Raw genomic sequence first — 17,750 nt, 5'->3', positions numbered from 1 at the left:
ATATATATACACATTTATACATACATATATATACATACATACATACACACACACACATGACGCGCCTTATTTATTTATTTATTTTCCTCCTAATCTCTTACTCATCCATCTGTTGTTTCTTCTGCTCCCACCTTCTCATCATCCTCCTCTTGCCCTAAATTTTTCTCAAATCTGTCTCTTCTCTCATCATCCTTTCATCTACAGTACCTCTCACTCTTATCTGTCTCTCCTTCCTTTTTCCCCCCTCATCTCTCACCCTGTGTGTCTGATTAGATGTGATGTGGCACTGACCCAACTTTTATATGTTAGATTAAAGAACCACAGCGCAGCGTTATAAATATCCACTGCACACAAGCTGGCAAAGCCCAGGAGATCAACCCTTAGGCCGGTGCCATCTGCTGCCACAAGACCACCGGAAAAAAAGAAGATTGCGCTCACTCTGAGTGACAGTATACACAGGTGTGTTTGTAAGGAGATGGAATTTTGTTGGACATTTTGTAAATTGTATTTTTTTTAATCGCAATTTATCATTAGCTGGGTTTCTATCACTCCATTTTAATGGACATTCTAAAGTATCGCAGAAGAACGAGTGATGGAAATGGCAAAATCAGCCACTCGTGCACCAAAGGGTAAATGTGGAAACACAACAAATAAACTCTAAAAGGTAGAGAAAATTACACCCATATGACCAATTAGCTGTCTCCATTATGTTTGCCTTGTTTACTGTTGGTTGCTAAGTTACCAATACTACAGTCAGCTGCTCTAAAAATATGATAAAAATTTATTTTTGCAATTTTAAAGACACTTTTTTGGTTTATGTTTCTTTCTTTCTTGCTCTTAAACATAAATCTCCACCTTAGAGTCACAAAAATACACCAAACTATACTGTTTTATTCATATCTGTGATTTTAAGGTACATTCATGATTATACTCTACATTTTATTCTACAAAAATATCAAATTAATTGATTTCCTTGCTGTTTGGAGTATTTAGTGAATTATGGAGTGATAAATAGTGTCTTAAAAAACGGTCACTTTACAATAACGTTTCATAAGTAAATGTTAGTTAATATATTTACCGGAGATGCACAATATATCACGCGGCCATACCGTTATCAGCCGATAAATGCTATTTTTAATGTTATGGTTATTGGTCCGATGTCAAAATTAGGCTGATATCTTTAAGCCGATAGATTACGTAGTTGTACAGAACTGCCTGCCTCGCGCATGCGTGGGTGGAACTTGTTCAGACTTGTCCAGGGCACTAAAATTGGAGCTTTACTCACATTGTTTATTCCTTCAAAGTCCATCCTTCATTTGTGTGGTATTGTTGTGCGTTAATATCTCAGTAAGCATTCATATTCATTATCATTGCAGATATGTTTAATAAAGTGTCGTTGTGCATTTTGGTTTAAATCACCTCAGGAAAAATATTACTTGTGTAAGCATAATAGCAGCCATGCAAATGTGCTAAACAACTCTTTAGGTTGTTTGTAACCTAGTATGATTATTTGTTATTATCAACGCATTGCTTGCCATGTGTTGTTGATGTAAGATTGTATTCAGTTTGATCGGCATATTTATAATGATTATAATGAGGGCACGTGATGTCTATTACCACGCACACACATAACGTCAATGAGCCGTCAGAGCCGTCACAGCAGCAGGGGAGATGAGCACCACTCACTGAATCCAGCATAGGGGTTCTCAATCTTCCTCCACATTCTGTCTTTACATTATACACTGTGTTTGTCATAAAGTCATCTGTGCTCAATGCTCAGGTGTTGAATCAAAATCTGACTTTCAAGGACAAATATGACTCCGCTTCACGTGCGCGCGCATCACACAGCGCCTGCAGTTAAAGTTTCAAACTCACAGCGCTTTATCATAAACCTTTCATCGATCATTTTTCCCGCAATTGACAGCAAGAACGAACATAGAAGCATTGTCTGATTGACAAGCAGCACCTACATGTGTTCAAAAGAGTCTAAAAAGGCCAAATGGGACAAATTTTTTCAGCATTTTCTAAAGTAATACTATCTATATTTTGCTTTTCACTTGTACAGTGGCTCTGAACTGTCAAAATACCTCTCAAAATGCTTTTTCGAACACTACATATTTCTACATATGTACATTACTGAAACACGTTTTATTCAAGAACATTTGAGCTGGTTTCAGTTCTTAGCTCTTTCACTTTCATTTTATTAAAAAATATATATATTTCACTTGTTTGTAAAAAAAAAAATCCCGTTTTGTTATTTAAACCTATTATTTTTATGCAACAGTCAAGTTCCATGTTAATTTGCTATGCGAAGAAAAGGAAATAATTTATTTTTGGCATGCTGATTTATGTGAAATGGTGAATATAAGTCTATATTATCACCTTGCAATTTTAAAATTTGCTTTGAGTAGACTCAAAGTTAGTATAGTTAGTCCTCGTTAGTATAGTGGACAGTATCTCCGCCTGTCATGTGGAAGACCGGGGTTCGATTCTCCGACGGGGAGAGTTGTTTTTACTGCATTTCGTTGCCTTGTACTTGTACATGTGTAATGACAATAAAGTTGAATCTAATCTAATCTAATCTAAACTATTCAGTTCATAAAATCAGTTCAAACTTTAATGAAGTTTTTAAAATGAAATCAGCTGTTTACTGTATGAAAATATAACATTTTGAAATATTTCTAATGATCAGCTATAGTATATCAGCTATCGGCCTCCAAATCTTATCGAGTTATCGATTATTGACATCGGCCAAAAAATCCATATCGGTGCATCCCTAATATTTTTCAAAGCTAACTAATTATTATCAATAAATGTACAGCATTTATTAATCATAGTTTACATTTACCAAATTCATGCTTGTTAACATTAGTTAATTAAAATGAACTGTACTTTCATTAACAAAGATGAACAAATGAGATAGAAATGTATTGTTCATGCTAGTCAATGCATTAACTAACATTAACTAATACAGCCTTACTGTAAAGTTACCAACAAAATTAAAGACAAATTTTAAACCAGACTTCTTTGAGCGTTTACATTTGAAAGTAATATAGAACAATGAATTAATAATCTCTAATGTGCATATTTAAACATAATCATTTTTAAGTGTATGCTGATAACTATTACTGTAGATAATGTTTAAACTTTGTCTTTTCTTCTGAAGGAAGATGAACAGAACTCACCACCCCCTCCTCAGCCGGAGCATTGTCCCCAACCACCAGCATGACTGGGCATCTGCAAGAAAAACAGTTCAAACTTCAAACAGCCTGAACAAAGGGGTACAGTTAGTTAAAGTCTAATTAACTGAGTTCCTCACCTCAGAGTCTTAGCATTTATCACAGAGCCACTGCGGTTCATTTCCAAATCCCTGCGACTGAGGGAGAAATAAAGTTTTTTTTTTAATGAAGTCTTATAAAATAAACACTTAGTATATGCATGTATTATGTATCATTTCATGCATATTAATGAGGCGGTGGATGTTTACCTGTTGTACATGTTCCAGAAGAGCTGCAGGTTGAACTGGTTGATGTTGTTGTTGATCTGCTGGCGGTAGTTCTGCACAACTTCTGTGTTGCTCATAAGCTCCTCCTGTCATTCAAAAACAATTACATTACTTTAGGTCATTTAGTCATTTTTATTTAGGTCAATTGAGAATTCTACTTGAATTTAAAGGGATAGTTCACCCAAAACATTTGGTCCCACTTACACTGAAATAATAATTCGTTACAATGTACTTGTGTAAATACATGTTTTTACATAGTACTTATGTTAGATTAAATACCTGCATTTCTGTAATTACATTTATAATGACACCTTAACCTACCCAAACCTGTCCTTAAACTTACCCATATCACATAGCACAAGAAACGTTCTGCAATACTTTATGAACACATTAAGTACATTGTACTTATTTTGTCTATATTTTGATGTAAGTGCATAGTAGTTAAGACACTTAATGTAAAGTGGGACCAAAAATTCTGTCATCATTTACTCACCCTTTACTTGTTACAACCCTATTTGAGTTCCTTCTACTGCTGATCACAAAGGATGTTTTGAAAAATGTTGGAAACCATTAGCCATTGACTTCCTTAGTATTTGTTTTTCCTACTATGAATGTCAATGGTTACCGGTTTCAAATCATGTTTTAAAATATCTTCTTTTGTGTTCAACAGAAAAAAGAAAGTCAAACAGGTTTCGAACCATTTGAGGGAGAGTAAATGATGAATACATTTTAATTTTTTTGAGTTCCTTGAGTCTTTTAATTTTAAATATGAATACCTAGATTTTTTGTTATGTAAACTATTGTTAAACTGAATGACATTTTTCATGGGTGCCTTCTGTAGATATATCAAACATCTTTTACTTTTCTTCCCAATCAGCTTTAAGCTTACTTTATTAAAAAAAGAAATGTAGGCTAGTATTGTACCTGGCTGAAAAGATGGGCCAGAACAGTGTCTGGTAAAGTACTGGTGAGTCCTGACAATTTAGTGGCAGCCCAGTCGATCCATCCTTTTCCATTGGGATCAATGTTGAGCAGAACCAGACCCTCCACAAGATCAGGGAAAATCAGCTGCGAGTAGATTTGCAGAATTGCATTAAATGTGAATAATATATATATATATATATATATATATATATATATATATATATATATATATATATATATATATATATATATGTGTGTGTGTGTGTGTGTGCGTGTGCGTGTGTGTATATGTATGTATATATATATATATATATATATATATATATATATATATATATATATATATATATATATATATATATATATATATATATATATATATATATTTAAAGTAAAAGTCTGAGATGTACTAACCGCAAATTTGGCCAGGATGTAGGCTCCAGCCCCAACTCCAATTCCCACAATGCTCTTGAAGCTAAAAAAAAAAAAAAAAAAAGAGAGAGAGCTTGACTAACTGAATTATAGAAAATTTTAGGAATGGGTTTAGCATTGTAGCTAAATGTTTCGAATACAATCCAACAACACTTACCCAAAGTGTTGCACCACACTAGGAAGCATCCCAGCTAGCTGATCCATGGTGGGATACTGATATCTAGCAATAGCAACATGATAAAACAATTAAACAGTAATTGATATCTTGAGATGTTTCATGGCTTCTAACTGGTCAACTGCAGCATTCAGTGATCAAATTAAGCATAGTTTCACTACAAACAAAACATGGCTTTTGTAGGAAAACCATGGTAACCACAAATTAACCATGGTTTTGCTATTTTGTAATGGATTGTCTCTCCTTCGTGGAAATTGTAACATTATTTATCATTACGAGGGAAGATTATAACTCAAATCTATATTTCATGGCATATTCAATCTATTGTAAATTTGTGTAGATAGTAGAGCTGTGTAAAATTGTTCGAGAAATCGATTCTGAGCTTAGTTTTTAACAGCAAATGGTGCTGTATGGTTTACAAACTGCTATCCTCTGCTTGCATTGCAATTCCTTACAAATACCACTTGAACCTAAAAAAATCATTAATAAAGTTAGGAAAGGTTTAAGCGAATTACAAGAGGGTTCACAGTGAGCTGTGTTTACATTCATTTCATGGCAAGAAAGAAAACTAGACTAGAGCACGATCTGCTGTTAAAAACAAGGCTAGAGTGCCATCTGCTGTTAAAAACAAGACTAGAGCGCCATCTGCTGTGAAAAACTAGACTAGAGCGCCACCAGCTGTTAAAAACTAGACTAGAGCCCCATCTGCTGTTAAAGACTAGACCAGAGCGCCATCTGCTGTTAAAAACTAGACTAGAGCCCCATCTGCTGTTAAAAACTAGACTAGAGCGCCATCTGCTGTTAAAAACTAGACTAGAGTGCCATCTGCTGTTAAAAACTAGACTAGAGTGCCATCTGCTGTTAAAAACTAGACTAGAGCACCATCGACTGTTAAAAACTAGACTAGAGCGTCATCTGCTGTTAAAAACTAGACTAGAGCGCCATCTGCTGTCAAAACTAGACTAGAGCGCCATCTGCTGTTAAAAAACTAGACTGGAGCGCCATCTGTTATTAAAAACTAGACCAGAGCGCCATCTGCTGTTAAAAACTAGACTAGAGCCCCATCTGCTGTTAAAAAAGTAGACTGGAGCGCCATCTGTTATTAAAAACTAGACTAGAGCGCCATCTGCGGTTAAAAACTAGACTAGAGCCCCATCTGCTGTTAAAAACTAGACTAGAGCCCCATCTGCTGTAAAAAAAACTAGACCAGAGCGCCATCTGCTGTTAAAAACTAGACCAGAGCGCCATCTGCTGGTCAAAACTAGACTAGAGCGCCATCTGCTGTTAAAAATTAGCTTAGAGTGCCATCTAATGTTAAAAACAACCCTAGAGCACCATCTACAGTTAAAAACTGGCCTAGACCAAAATCTACTGTTAAAAACTATTCTAGCACACCATCTGCTGTTAAAAAACACTGGCCTGAGCGACATCTGCTGTTAAAAACTGGTGTAGAGCGCCATCTGCTGTTAAAAACCATCCTACAGCGGCATCTGCTGTTAAAAACTAGACTATATAGGGCCATCTGCAGTTAAAAACCATCATACGGCACCATTTGCTGTTAAAAACTAGAGTCCCATCTGCTTTTAAAAACTAGTCCAGAGCGCTATCTGCTGTTAAAAATTGGCCTAGAGCGCCATCTGTTGTTTAAAACTAAGCTTAGAACCATTTAAGAGAATAATGAAAATCTCAGAAATACTGTTGTTTAAACACAATAATTATTGTTTTAATGATATTTATAGTACCACAGATAATTTTCTCTTTCATAAGGGATTGTACTTACTTGTACATAATTTATATGCAAAATAGCTGAGAAATAGTTAGCAAATTCATTTCGTGCTATAAATATTCTTACACGTAAATTGTGTAAAGTCCCTGTTAAAAATAAAAACAATAGAAGACATTGTAGAATTTTTATAATGGCAACTGCATTGGTTTTAATGGAAATAGCATTGGTCCTGTATGTCTCTATCTGTACTTTGTTGCCTTTTATTGGCGGTATGCTAAAATCCCTAAATCTAATTGTAATATATATCAAAAAATATACAAAAACCTTAAAAAATCTACTACTTTTAATGTTTAAAACTAGATAGCTTGTAATGTTTTTATATTTGTAGTGAAAACCATTAAAATATAATGTGATGGATTCTTTTGTTTATGTAACATATGTGTATGTCAATATGTGCATTCATCATACCCTTGTGGCATCTGGGGCGCTCCGATGTGCTGGCCTGGGGCATCTACATGGCACACCACAAAGTGCTTAGTGATCTCCAGCATGTCTTCATTCTGGAAAAAGCTGTTGAAGCACAGCTTGTCTGCTCAGGAACAAACAGAGAGCGAGAAACTGCAGATCATACTGTTCTTTAGGCTTGGTAAAATGATGATATCAGTTAGTACAGATAATGTGGCATTAAAATATACACTGTAGGCTACAAAATAATTTTCCTATACTGTTTTTATGCCATATTTAATTATTTATTCTATATTTACATTTCCAACAATCATATATAATACATTATTATCCCAGAATCCACTGGATCCTCTTTCGTAACATCTTCCATTATATAACATGATTATAAAAGAATACTTCAAATTTAGGACAGTTCCGTTTCCTCTCCTGCCAGAATCACTGGCCTACTTTACATCACGAAATGAAGAAACAAAACAACCTCGGTGTTCTGGCTGACTGCTCAAGCAGCACTAATACCTCATTTTACAGCATTCCATAATCAACATCAAATGCTGCTTTGGCGGGTCTTCAAACTGTTTAAAAAGCAATTGATTGGCCAAAACACTGACTCATCCTTATAGAGACTCAAACCCATATGCTGTTACCTATTCCGTGAAGAATGAAAGTAGGAATTTTGGAAGACTCCTAGATAACTTGAGCGTTATGAATTATTAAATAAATAAATAAATAAAAACAAAATAATGACCGAATTGTCAGTTTCGGGTCATATATATACACACACATATACATATACTTAAACAAATACATACACAGTTAAGGCCATAAATAGGGCCATAAATATTTGGACATCGACACACAATTCTAACATTTTTGGCTCTACACACCAACACAATCGATTTGAAATGAAACAAACAAGATGTGCTTTAACTGCAGACTGTCAGCTTTAATTTTGAGGTCATTTACATCCAAATCAGGTGAACGCTGTAGGAATTACAACAGTTTTCATATGTGCCTCCCACTTGTTAAGGGGAAAGCAACCAAAAAGCTTTTAAAGGGAAAGAAGTGGAATGTTATGCAATGGCCAAGTCAATCTCCTGACCTGAATCTTGCATTTCACTTGCTGATAACGAAACTGAAGGGAAAATGCCACAAGAACATGCAGGAACTGAAGACAGTTGAGGCAGAGCACCATCAGGAATGAAATCCAGTGTCTGGTGATGTCTATGCATTTTAGACTTCAGGCTGTAACTGACTGCAAAGGATTTGCAACCAAGTATTAAAAAGTGAAAGTTTAATTTTTGATTATTATTCTGTCCAATTACTTTTGGACCCATAACAAGTGGGAGGAACATATGCAAACTGTTGCAATTCTTACAGCATTTGCCTGATTTGGATGTAAATGGCCTCAAATTAAAGCTGACAGTCTGTAGTTAAAGCACATCTTGTTTGATTAATTTCAAATCGATTGTGTTGGTGTCCAGAGCCTAAAATTGTAGAATTGTGTCAATGTCCAAGTATTTATGGACCTACTGTAACTGTATGTGTGTGTATATATATATATATATATATATATATATATATATATATATATATATATATATATATATATATATATATATATATATATATATATACACACACACACACACACACACACACATACATATATATATATATATATACATACACATATATATATATACACATATATATATACACATACACACACGCAAAAGTACAAATAAATAAAATAATAATCATGAATAAACATACTAGTGTGTTTGTAATTACAAACGGAGTAAGTCATTTTCTTTTTTTTTTGAGTGTTTCTTTAACAGAATAATAAACAGGTTCCATTTAAAAACATTTGAGCTTGACTGGGATGAAACGAATAGTCTTAAACTTATATTTCCCATTTTTTTAAATTAAACAATAAAATAAAACAAATAAAAATAAAACTTTTATGCCTTGTTTCTTTGTCCCCCGCCCCACCTCCCCCCCCTTTTTTTTAAGCCTTAAACTGAAATTATGAATTCATTTGGATTTTTTTGGAGCCCAGCAATCATTGCAGCATCGTTGCATGAATCACATTTTAGTTTCTTCGCTGTAGTGAATGACCCACATTTTTCATGCCCTAACAGCTCTATTGCTCACTTTGCGTTTTTTTTAATATAGGCCAATGTCTCCTTTGGGTCGTCTATGTCACTCTCTCTCCCCTCTCTCTGAGTCATGTTTTGTGAGCAAGGATGGTCATGCATACTAATACATGTATCCACCGCAGCAGCGAGTCAGAGTTCTTCTGTGCCGCAGTGCTGACCCTCCCCAACACTGCATGATGCCTATGTTTTTCTGACCTACATATGTCTCTCTCTCTCGCTCTTTCACACTGTATATGAATAAGAAGCTGCAGACAACCCTGCGCTTCAAGACTAATGAGGAATGGACAGATTAAATGGAAAGAAAAAAAAGAGAGGAGGATGACAGGAGTGAGGAGAGCAGCTTCTGGTCAAGGTTACGAGTCATTTAATTCCAGCACACTGACAGTATGAGGAGATTCAATATCAAGGTCAACAGCCGTTCGCCTTTGTTCTGCTGACCCAGAAATAGAGCTGATGTTTCTTATCGTGCCGTAGATTCATTCACATGCAGGTCGAACTTAATTACACATTCATTCTCTTTAGGTTGTACATAATTTATTGATAAACAGCTACACGGTTTGTGAATGTATATGTTTCTACAACAGCTTTGTCTTGTTCTCGAATCTGATTGGCTGATAGTGATGCGTTATTCTGCAATAACAGCACTCTTATAACCTTTTTACTCTTGTGTATTACACCACCCACATAGACAGCAGATCAATAGACTCACTACAGTTTGACAAATATTGCAGCTGTTGGACAACATAATGTACTTTTGAGGCTTTTTTAGAGAATTTATAACCATAAATTCTCGCATAATATGTCCTTAGGGGAGAAAAACTCAGCGTTTTCTTTTCGTATTCCAAACCACAGCTGATCAAATCATTATTGTAATCGATAGTGTTTGCTTTGCTTTGGCTTTTTCAGGGTTGGTTATTGTGATATCTCGATTGTAACAGAGAAATACTGAGAAATCTCTGTAGACTGGTGGCATTTCATGCTATTCAGCCTTATAATCTTAAAATGTGAGCAAAATCACCTGTTTTGTCATCACTTTAGACATTACGCTAGAGCAGTGCTCAACCCTGTTCCTGGAGATCGACCTTCCTGCAAAGTTTAGCTCCAACCCTGATCAAACACACCTGAACCTATTAATTAGGACCTGAACAGCACTTGATAATTACAGGCAGGTGTGTTTGATATGGGTTGCAACTGAAATCTGCAGAAAGGTAGATCTCCAGGAAAAGGGTTAGTGACCCCTGCGCTAGAGAATCATTCAAATATTAGCTCTAAAGTGACGTACTTTTAAAGTGACGGTTTCTGCTGTTCTGACGTCAGCTGCAGATGTGAATGAATGGCAGAAGAAAGTAGTTCCTCGCACAAAAGGATTTTTGAGACTGTCCGTGTTTGATTTTCTTTTTTATATACACGATGATGCCGTCAAACTGTTGTATAAATGCAATATCAAACGAGTAGCAGTGCGATATGGCTGTATATCGTCACTGGTGGGACACTAAGGCACTCGGGCAATGCTCACATCCCACCAGTGCCGATATACAGCCATATCGCACTGCTACGAGTGTGATATTGCTCACATATACATATCTATCTATCTATCTATCTATCTAATATACTGTGTATATATATATATATATATATATATATATATATATATATATATATATATATATATATATATATATATATATATATATATATATTTGTGTGTGTGTGTGTAAAAATATTGTATATTTAATGTTAAATAGTTCAAATCAAGCATGAATTTATATTCATAGATATACAGAGTGCACAGCATAAAGGAGTACACCATATTTTGAAAAATAATATTTTAATCAATCTCAACTGAATCTCTCATTTCAGTGAATATAGAAAATATATTTTGGTTATTATCCAGCTTATTCCATATTTGCGAGTTATAAACAAATTAAAAATAGTTTTGTTCTTTACAGAGCAATGTTTGACTAACTTTTCATCAGTTAGACCTCCTAGTTCCCACTTTGAATCAGTAACAGGCAAACAGAGAAGAAACGCAAGCATGTGTGCATAAAAAAATAACTCATAGTAACATGCGTTAGCTACCTCTTCAAAAAAAAGTATATTTGTGAGTTGTTTTATCTCTATCAGTTTCTTTGTGAAGCAAATAATGTCCTCAAGATTACTCAGAGGAATGAAGTCATCAGCAACTATCACTTAGTTACTATGGTTACCACTAATGTTTGACCAGAACTACCTGTGCATTAAACGATTTTATTGCACACCTACCGGCCAATCAGAATCAAGAGTTTATTAATATAAAATAATATTTAAGAGCATGAAAAAAACAAATGCTATTTGAATATATCTAAATATATGCATAATATATGAATGTGCAGTTTATATGTGAAATTTATGTTTATAAAATGTGTATTAGTGTTGTCATGTAACTGGATATCGATAGCAATCGGTAGTGAAATTTTTTAAACGTCCATTTCCCGCTACATTTGAGTGCTGTTGAGTGCATTCTTAAACAGCACTGATTTGCCATTGTGTTCACATGCTCAACAGAAATTACTGTGATTGGCCGTGAAGGTCATCAGTTCACAGAATTCACCGATGTTTACGGAGTCTAAATACAGATACAGGGACACTGGAGCGTTTTAAAGCCGTGAAGGTCATCAGCAGATCGCTCATGTGTCAGCTTATAAACAGACCAGCTGATCTTCGGGGTTTAAAACGCTCCAGTGTTTATAAATTATAGTACCGATAGGTGTTGAATTCCAATATCCTAACAATAACAATGTATATATGTATAAAAGAAACATACAAAACTATAGGTATATCGTATAAAATTATATAGGCACAGCCAAGTAATCTAAGTTTTGAACTACATTTTACAGTTTGCATTTCTTCTTATAAATTTCACACCATGGCATATGCAGCGCTGAGATCACCTGCCACCTGAGATCATCCTCGTCTCACACTGCATGTAATCTGTTAACAGAACTGATGAACCGCAGTCAGCTGGCATTCAATTACAGCTCTGATCACAAGCCCACACACACATCACTTCCAAAGGGAGGCTGCTCTTTCAACGTGCCCATATGCAAACGCTCACTTGTTGAATGTGGAGATGGGGAAATTAACTCCAGGTCAATGCTTGGAGACAGATGGTGCAACAAGACTGAAATCGTGCAGTGCGTGCTGCTTTGGGTATTGCAGAGAGAAGTGGGTGTACTTTACTCTGTCACACACACACACTCAAAGAAGAAAAAAAAAGAAAAAATTGTTTACTTACGGTTCAGCCCAACATCATGGTAGGTCAGAATAGCTGGCTTGTTGCCCTTGGGAGCGCCACGGATAACCACGTGCAGCATCCCATAAGGGGTTTCAATGTCATGTTCCTGCAACACAAAAACAACTATTTCAGCAAAGAGCCTGAGAAACAGTCGGGCCGGATCTTGTTTGTTTGTGGAAAGTTACTTTTAACAGTAACTTTGAATTACGTTTTTTTAAAAGTAACTAAATTCGGTACTTAGTTACTTTTTAAGGAAAGTAATGCATTAAGTTACTTTCCCATTGCTTTTTTTATCTGGGCTAGCTTGCTTGTTTGCTGGGTTCTACACAATTCCTTTATGTTATCCCAACACCTATCGATTAGGTTAACTTAATAGTTTTATGTTGAATCAACAAACAATTAAATTGCCCCCCAAAAAAACGTGAGAATTGTGTTGAGCTCATTTTAAATAAGCAGTTTGAACAAGCATTAAAGAAACATTTTTTGAAGGTAATATAAAAGAACATATTTTTTGGAAAAAATATAAAGCACTTTTAAACCAAAGCAATTTGATGAGTAAATACTGTACATATTTAAATTTAATCTAAAACTACTGTATCATGTTTACTCATCCAACACAACAAACTCCAGACTCCTGTAAGAACTCAAGATTTCCTCTACTTTTCTGAAAAAGTAACTCCCATATTTTTTGGTAAAAATAAAAAATTACTTCACTAGTTACTTGAAAAAATAATCAGATAACATAACTCAGGTTACTTGTAATGTGTTACCTCTTATACTGATAACCACTGACCTGAAATAGTTCTTTTGGGATGCTTTATACTTTATACCACACAAATGTCTTATATAATGAATTTTTATTATTATTTACCATGGTTTATCTTGGTTTTAGCGTGTTTTATCTTGTTTAGATCCAACACACAGGTTAAAATCTGGTCTAATTATATCATAGTACTGTAAAGTATGCCTCTTCTTTTTTTCTTTCTGATTCATTGTGTATCTACACACAAGCTAAAACAGGTAAACTTGAGCCAATCTTATACTGGTATCAATTAGTAGCCTAATATTAGGTAAAACTGATGGGAAGAGATTGGCCAAACTGACCAGTTTTTACTTTTGTTTTGAGATTCAGCATACAGGCAAAAAATTTTGAAATAAATGTCAGAAATTCCAGCCATTATGTTTTGGAAACAATCGATAATTGATTGACCAAACCAAATAATATGGAAATTTTGGCCTATAGCAATTACCAATAATGTTTTTCAATTTGAAAGCCAGTAACTGATATATAGGGAGATGAATGAAAAACCTTCATAACAAGAAAAAAATGTATTAATCAATTGGCTTTATTACAACAGCTATATAAAATAATCTTTTATCGCCAATACCAATATGGCTGCCAATGTAAACACAAGATACAACAGGTAAATTAGGCCAATCACATGATAGTGTAACAAAGGTGCAAATATTAGGTCAAATCTATTATACTTTTTGACAAAATTATAAAATTGACTCAAATTGCAGTACCCATTTTGATGGTTTATAGGCTGAAATTTGATGCACACAGTATCTAGTATTTCAGCATTTAAAATCTAAATTAAAGATACAATGACACCAATAAATGATAATTCTTTATATCTAGGAGCCAATCTCTGATATGTAGGCCGATTAATATGAATCTTGATAAGAATTATTCAGAGCTTGATTACAAAAACAATATAATTTATGATAAATCCTTTAATTTATCTAGTATTTCAGCCCTTAAATATATATCTTGAATTGTTGGGCATCTACAAATACCTAAAAACCTGGTAAACAGGGCCAATCTCATAAAGTGGGTAATATTAGATGTATTTGGTATTTCCTGACATTGGGACAAAACTGACCCAATTTTCCAGTTGTAGCTTAAACACAACCCTAGTTTAGACACAACATACTGACTGAAAATGAGTTTAAAATGTTTTTTTTTTTTTGTTGTTGGAAATTTTGAAGGTAAAACTTATGAACTGGACCAATATCATCTCAGTGGCCAATATTAAGCAACATCTCGCATTTTGAGCTACTTATTGACATTAGAACAAGACTGGCCCAATTTTCCATCTCATGCCAGTGGCCAATATTAAGCAACATCTCGCATTTTGAGCTACTTATTGACATTAGGACAAGACTGGCCCAATTTTCCAGTTGTAGCTTAAATACGACCCTAATTTAGATACAACATACTGACTGAAAATGGGTTCAAAATGTTGTTTTTTTTGTTGTTGTTGTTGGAAATTTTGAAGATAAAACTTATGAACTGGACTATCATCCCAGTGTCATCAAGTGGCCAATATTATGGCAAAATCTGGCATATTGAGCTACATGTTGACATTGGGATGAGACTGACCCAATTTACCAGTTCCTACAGGCTGAAATGTGGTGAAATCTAATAATTCGGCATTTATTTTGTATCCAAACACATACTGTAAAATCTAAATTTGGTCCAATCATGTTCCAATACCAACAGGCAACCTATATTCAGTAAAATATTGTGTGTTGGTCTAACTTAAAAATCAAGTTTTAGATTGTTTAGATGCAACAAATTCAGCTTAACAGTTGTATCTTGACACAAACTAAATAAAATGGGGCAGTCTGCCAATAAACCTAATGTCTGCCTGTATGTTTTGATATAAACTAAAACATTGACTTATTCTGTAGTTACTAAATGGCTGCCAAATTTTTAATGGGCAATAAAAAAGGAATTTAATAGAGAGTAAAAAAAAAAACACGACTAATTAATATCTCATTAAGTGTCTCCGATCCCTGCGCATAGTCATGTAACACACTTCTAATTGCCATTTCCAAAGGCATTTTAATCCGAACTGACCCACATTCAGCGTCAGACTTTACTCCGAGTGGAGAAGCGATAGATGTGTGTGTGTTTTTTTTTCTTGTCCCATAAGGATTATTTCAGAATCTCTAGCTTTCCAGTGTTATGCACAAATCCACGCAGACACCTCGCAGGCAGCTCGGAGCTTAATGCAGATCCACCGAGAGACGAGAAAATAAATCTCCTGTGGGCTTTAAGCCCCTGTCAGTGTGTGTTTTTGATGTTAGTGGAAAAATGAAAAAAATAGTGGAAGGTCAGACCGGATGCAAGTGTATTTGTGTGAGTTTAGGACAGATGTTTGAGTAACTCTGTGTTCGGGTCAAAATTAAATCTCATAGCAGCTGTCACTGTGTTTCGCAACATGTCGAGCATGTTTTCTAGACAGACAATATGGAACAAACACTGATGAGATAAACAGAAAATCTGACCTAGATATGACAATATTATGCACAAAAACAATAATAAAATGATGCGTCGTGAGTTCAAGAAATGCTCTTTTTTAGCTGCTCGTTTTCTGCAAGGTCACACAATCGTCCTTGAATGAGGATTTTTATGATTAGATCGCAGATTTGGTGTCAGTTTCACAATGCACAAACACACATTTCTGAATACACACACTCTAGGTCACTGCAGAGGTATATCAGTGCGCACGTCCCACACGTGGCAGTGTGTTAGTGTGTCAGAGCAAATGGCCACCTCATACATGACTGGACATTTCTGCACAACACACAATATCAGCATCACACTTCCAGCAGATGGAGCTTTTTATTTTTTATTTGATTTATATTATATTATATTATATTATATTATATTATATTATATTATATTATATTATATTATATTATATTATATTATATTAAATTATTATAGTAGAATTTTTATTATACATTTATTATACAAATGTACACATTTAGATTTTTATTACAGTAAACAATAAATAAATAATATTTTATTTTATATTAATATATTTTTTTAATATAATTGATAAATAACCTTCAGGATTTATCTAAATTTAAATAAATGACAATAATTAGCCATCAGACACATATAAACATGCATAAACATGTAATGACGGAATTGTACAACACCAGTTCAGTAGGTCAAGCTATTTATATCAAGCATGCGTAAGGCAAATCAATTAAATATTCATTTATTTGACTGGCTAAACAATAAAGAATGACATGATAGCACGTGTATTATGTATTGCTAACAAATAAATAAATGAAAATACTCTATTTACATCCTAAAATCATAGACATCCCACTCACCCCATCCCAGCACTCCGGCATGGTGGCTTAGAGATTGTGTACGCTTGCTTAAAGAAGTGTAAGGAAGAAAAGAAGAAGACAAGGTCCTCTCTGGACAATTGCAATCGGATGCAGGAAAGCAAAGAGATGCTGCGGTTGCTACGGCGTCTCTTTGTCTCTCCTCGCCCTGTCAGGGCAGTTTTGCGGTGCTACTTGTCCCCTCCCCCAACGCGTTTCACACCCCACCCCTGCATTCTAATTGGCTGACTGAACAAAACGCCTGCATGTGAGTGGCTGGGCTTTGTGTCAATCTAAATCTGTTGTTTTCCATCTGGATTTGTCCCATATTTGCTATTTTCATCTTCCACATGCACATAAAAGCCTTTAATATGACTTCTTTATGCAATTTAATACATCAATAGAGTGTTTAATTCAAAAATGAAATCCTTTTCCATATAGCAACTCATCATTTGTGTTAAAAATACACAATACACACACCAAACTAGACAGGAGCTCTGATTTCATAAAAAGCCTCAAGCATTACTGTCAATGTGGCTTGCTTTGTGACAGTGTTTGTGTACGTGCGCTTCAACAGGAGCACGTGATATAGCACTCGAGGCGTGTGGCCCACTTTTGAGGCATGGATGTATTTACATGAGCTATCTCCTATATTATACAGCCTCTGAATTTGAAATCCGCATAGTTTTATCTATTACAACTGGGTGCGCTGACTCGACTGGCTTTTAAGTGCACGAGTTTTTCTTTGTGGATGTGGAAGATTAATCCTTCTGTTGCTGACTTCGCTTTTGCAGTCTCACTTAAATGCACAAGCTCTGTCTGCCCTTCTCTATTGCAAGTGTTATGCACAGGTGTAAATGCTGTTGCACTGTTGTTGTCAGAATAGGACTCGCCATACTCGTCACATAACATGCACATGAACATGTTTTTATTTAGAGCTCATTATCACTTTTTTG

General features: G+C 34.9%; 1 protein-coding gene across 7 annotated transcripts in view; it reads right to left on the bottom strand.

Moving 5' to 3' along the window:
• Positions 1-17,750, bottom strand: part of ndrg4 (NDRG family member 4) — a 59,344-nt gene that overhangs the window by 15,020 nt on the left and 26,574 nt on the right. For 5 of the 7 annotated variants that reach the window (XM_056451378.1, XM_056451380.1, XM_056451382.1 and 2 more), the window contains 8 exons: positions 12,661-12,766; positions 7,231-7,351; positions 5,019-5,081; positions 4,844-4,904; positions 4,430-4,573; positions 3,488-3,591; positions 3,320-3,376; positions 3,186-3,237 (listed from right to left, as the gene is read on the bottom strand). In XM_056451378.1, coding sequence (XP_056307353.1) covers positions 3,186-3,237; positions 3,320-3,376; positions 3,488-3,591; positions 4,430-4,573; positions 4,844-4,904; positions 5,019-5,081; positions 7,231-7,351; positions 12,661-12,766 — 708 coding nt within the window. Of the gene's footprint in view, positions 1-3,185; positions 3,238-3,319; positions 3,377-3,487; positions 3,592-4,429; positions 4,574-4,843; positions 4,905-5,018; positions 5,082-7,230; positions 7,352-12,660; positions 12,767-16,797; positions 16,966-17,750 lie in introns of those variants that run through there. The other 2 variants (XM_056451383.1, XM_056451384.1) reach the window with 1 other exon arrangement.

The sequence above is a fragment of the Danio aesculapii genome, chromosome 25, assembly GCF_903798145.1.
Source record: "Danio aesculapii chromosome 25, fDanAes4.1, whole genome shotgun sequence".
NCBI lineage: Eukaryota > Metazoa > Chordata > Actinopteri > Cypriniformes > Danionidae > Danio > Danio aesculapii.
This window is presented reverse-complemented; position numbering and strand designations above follow the sequence as displayed.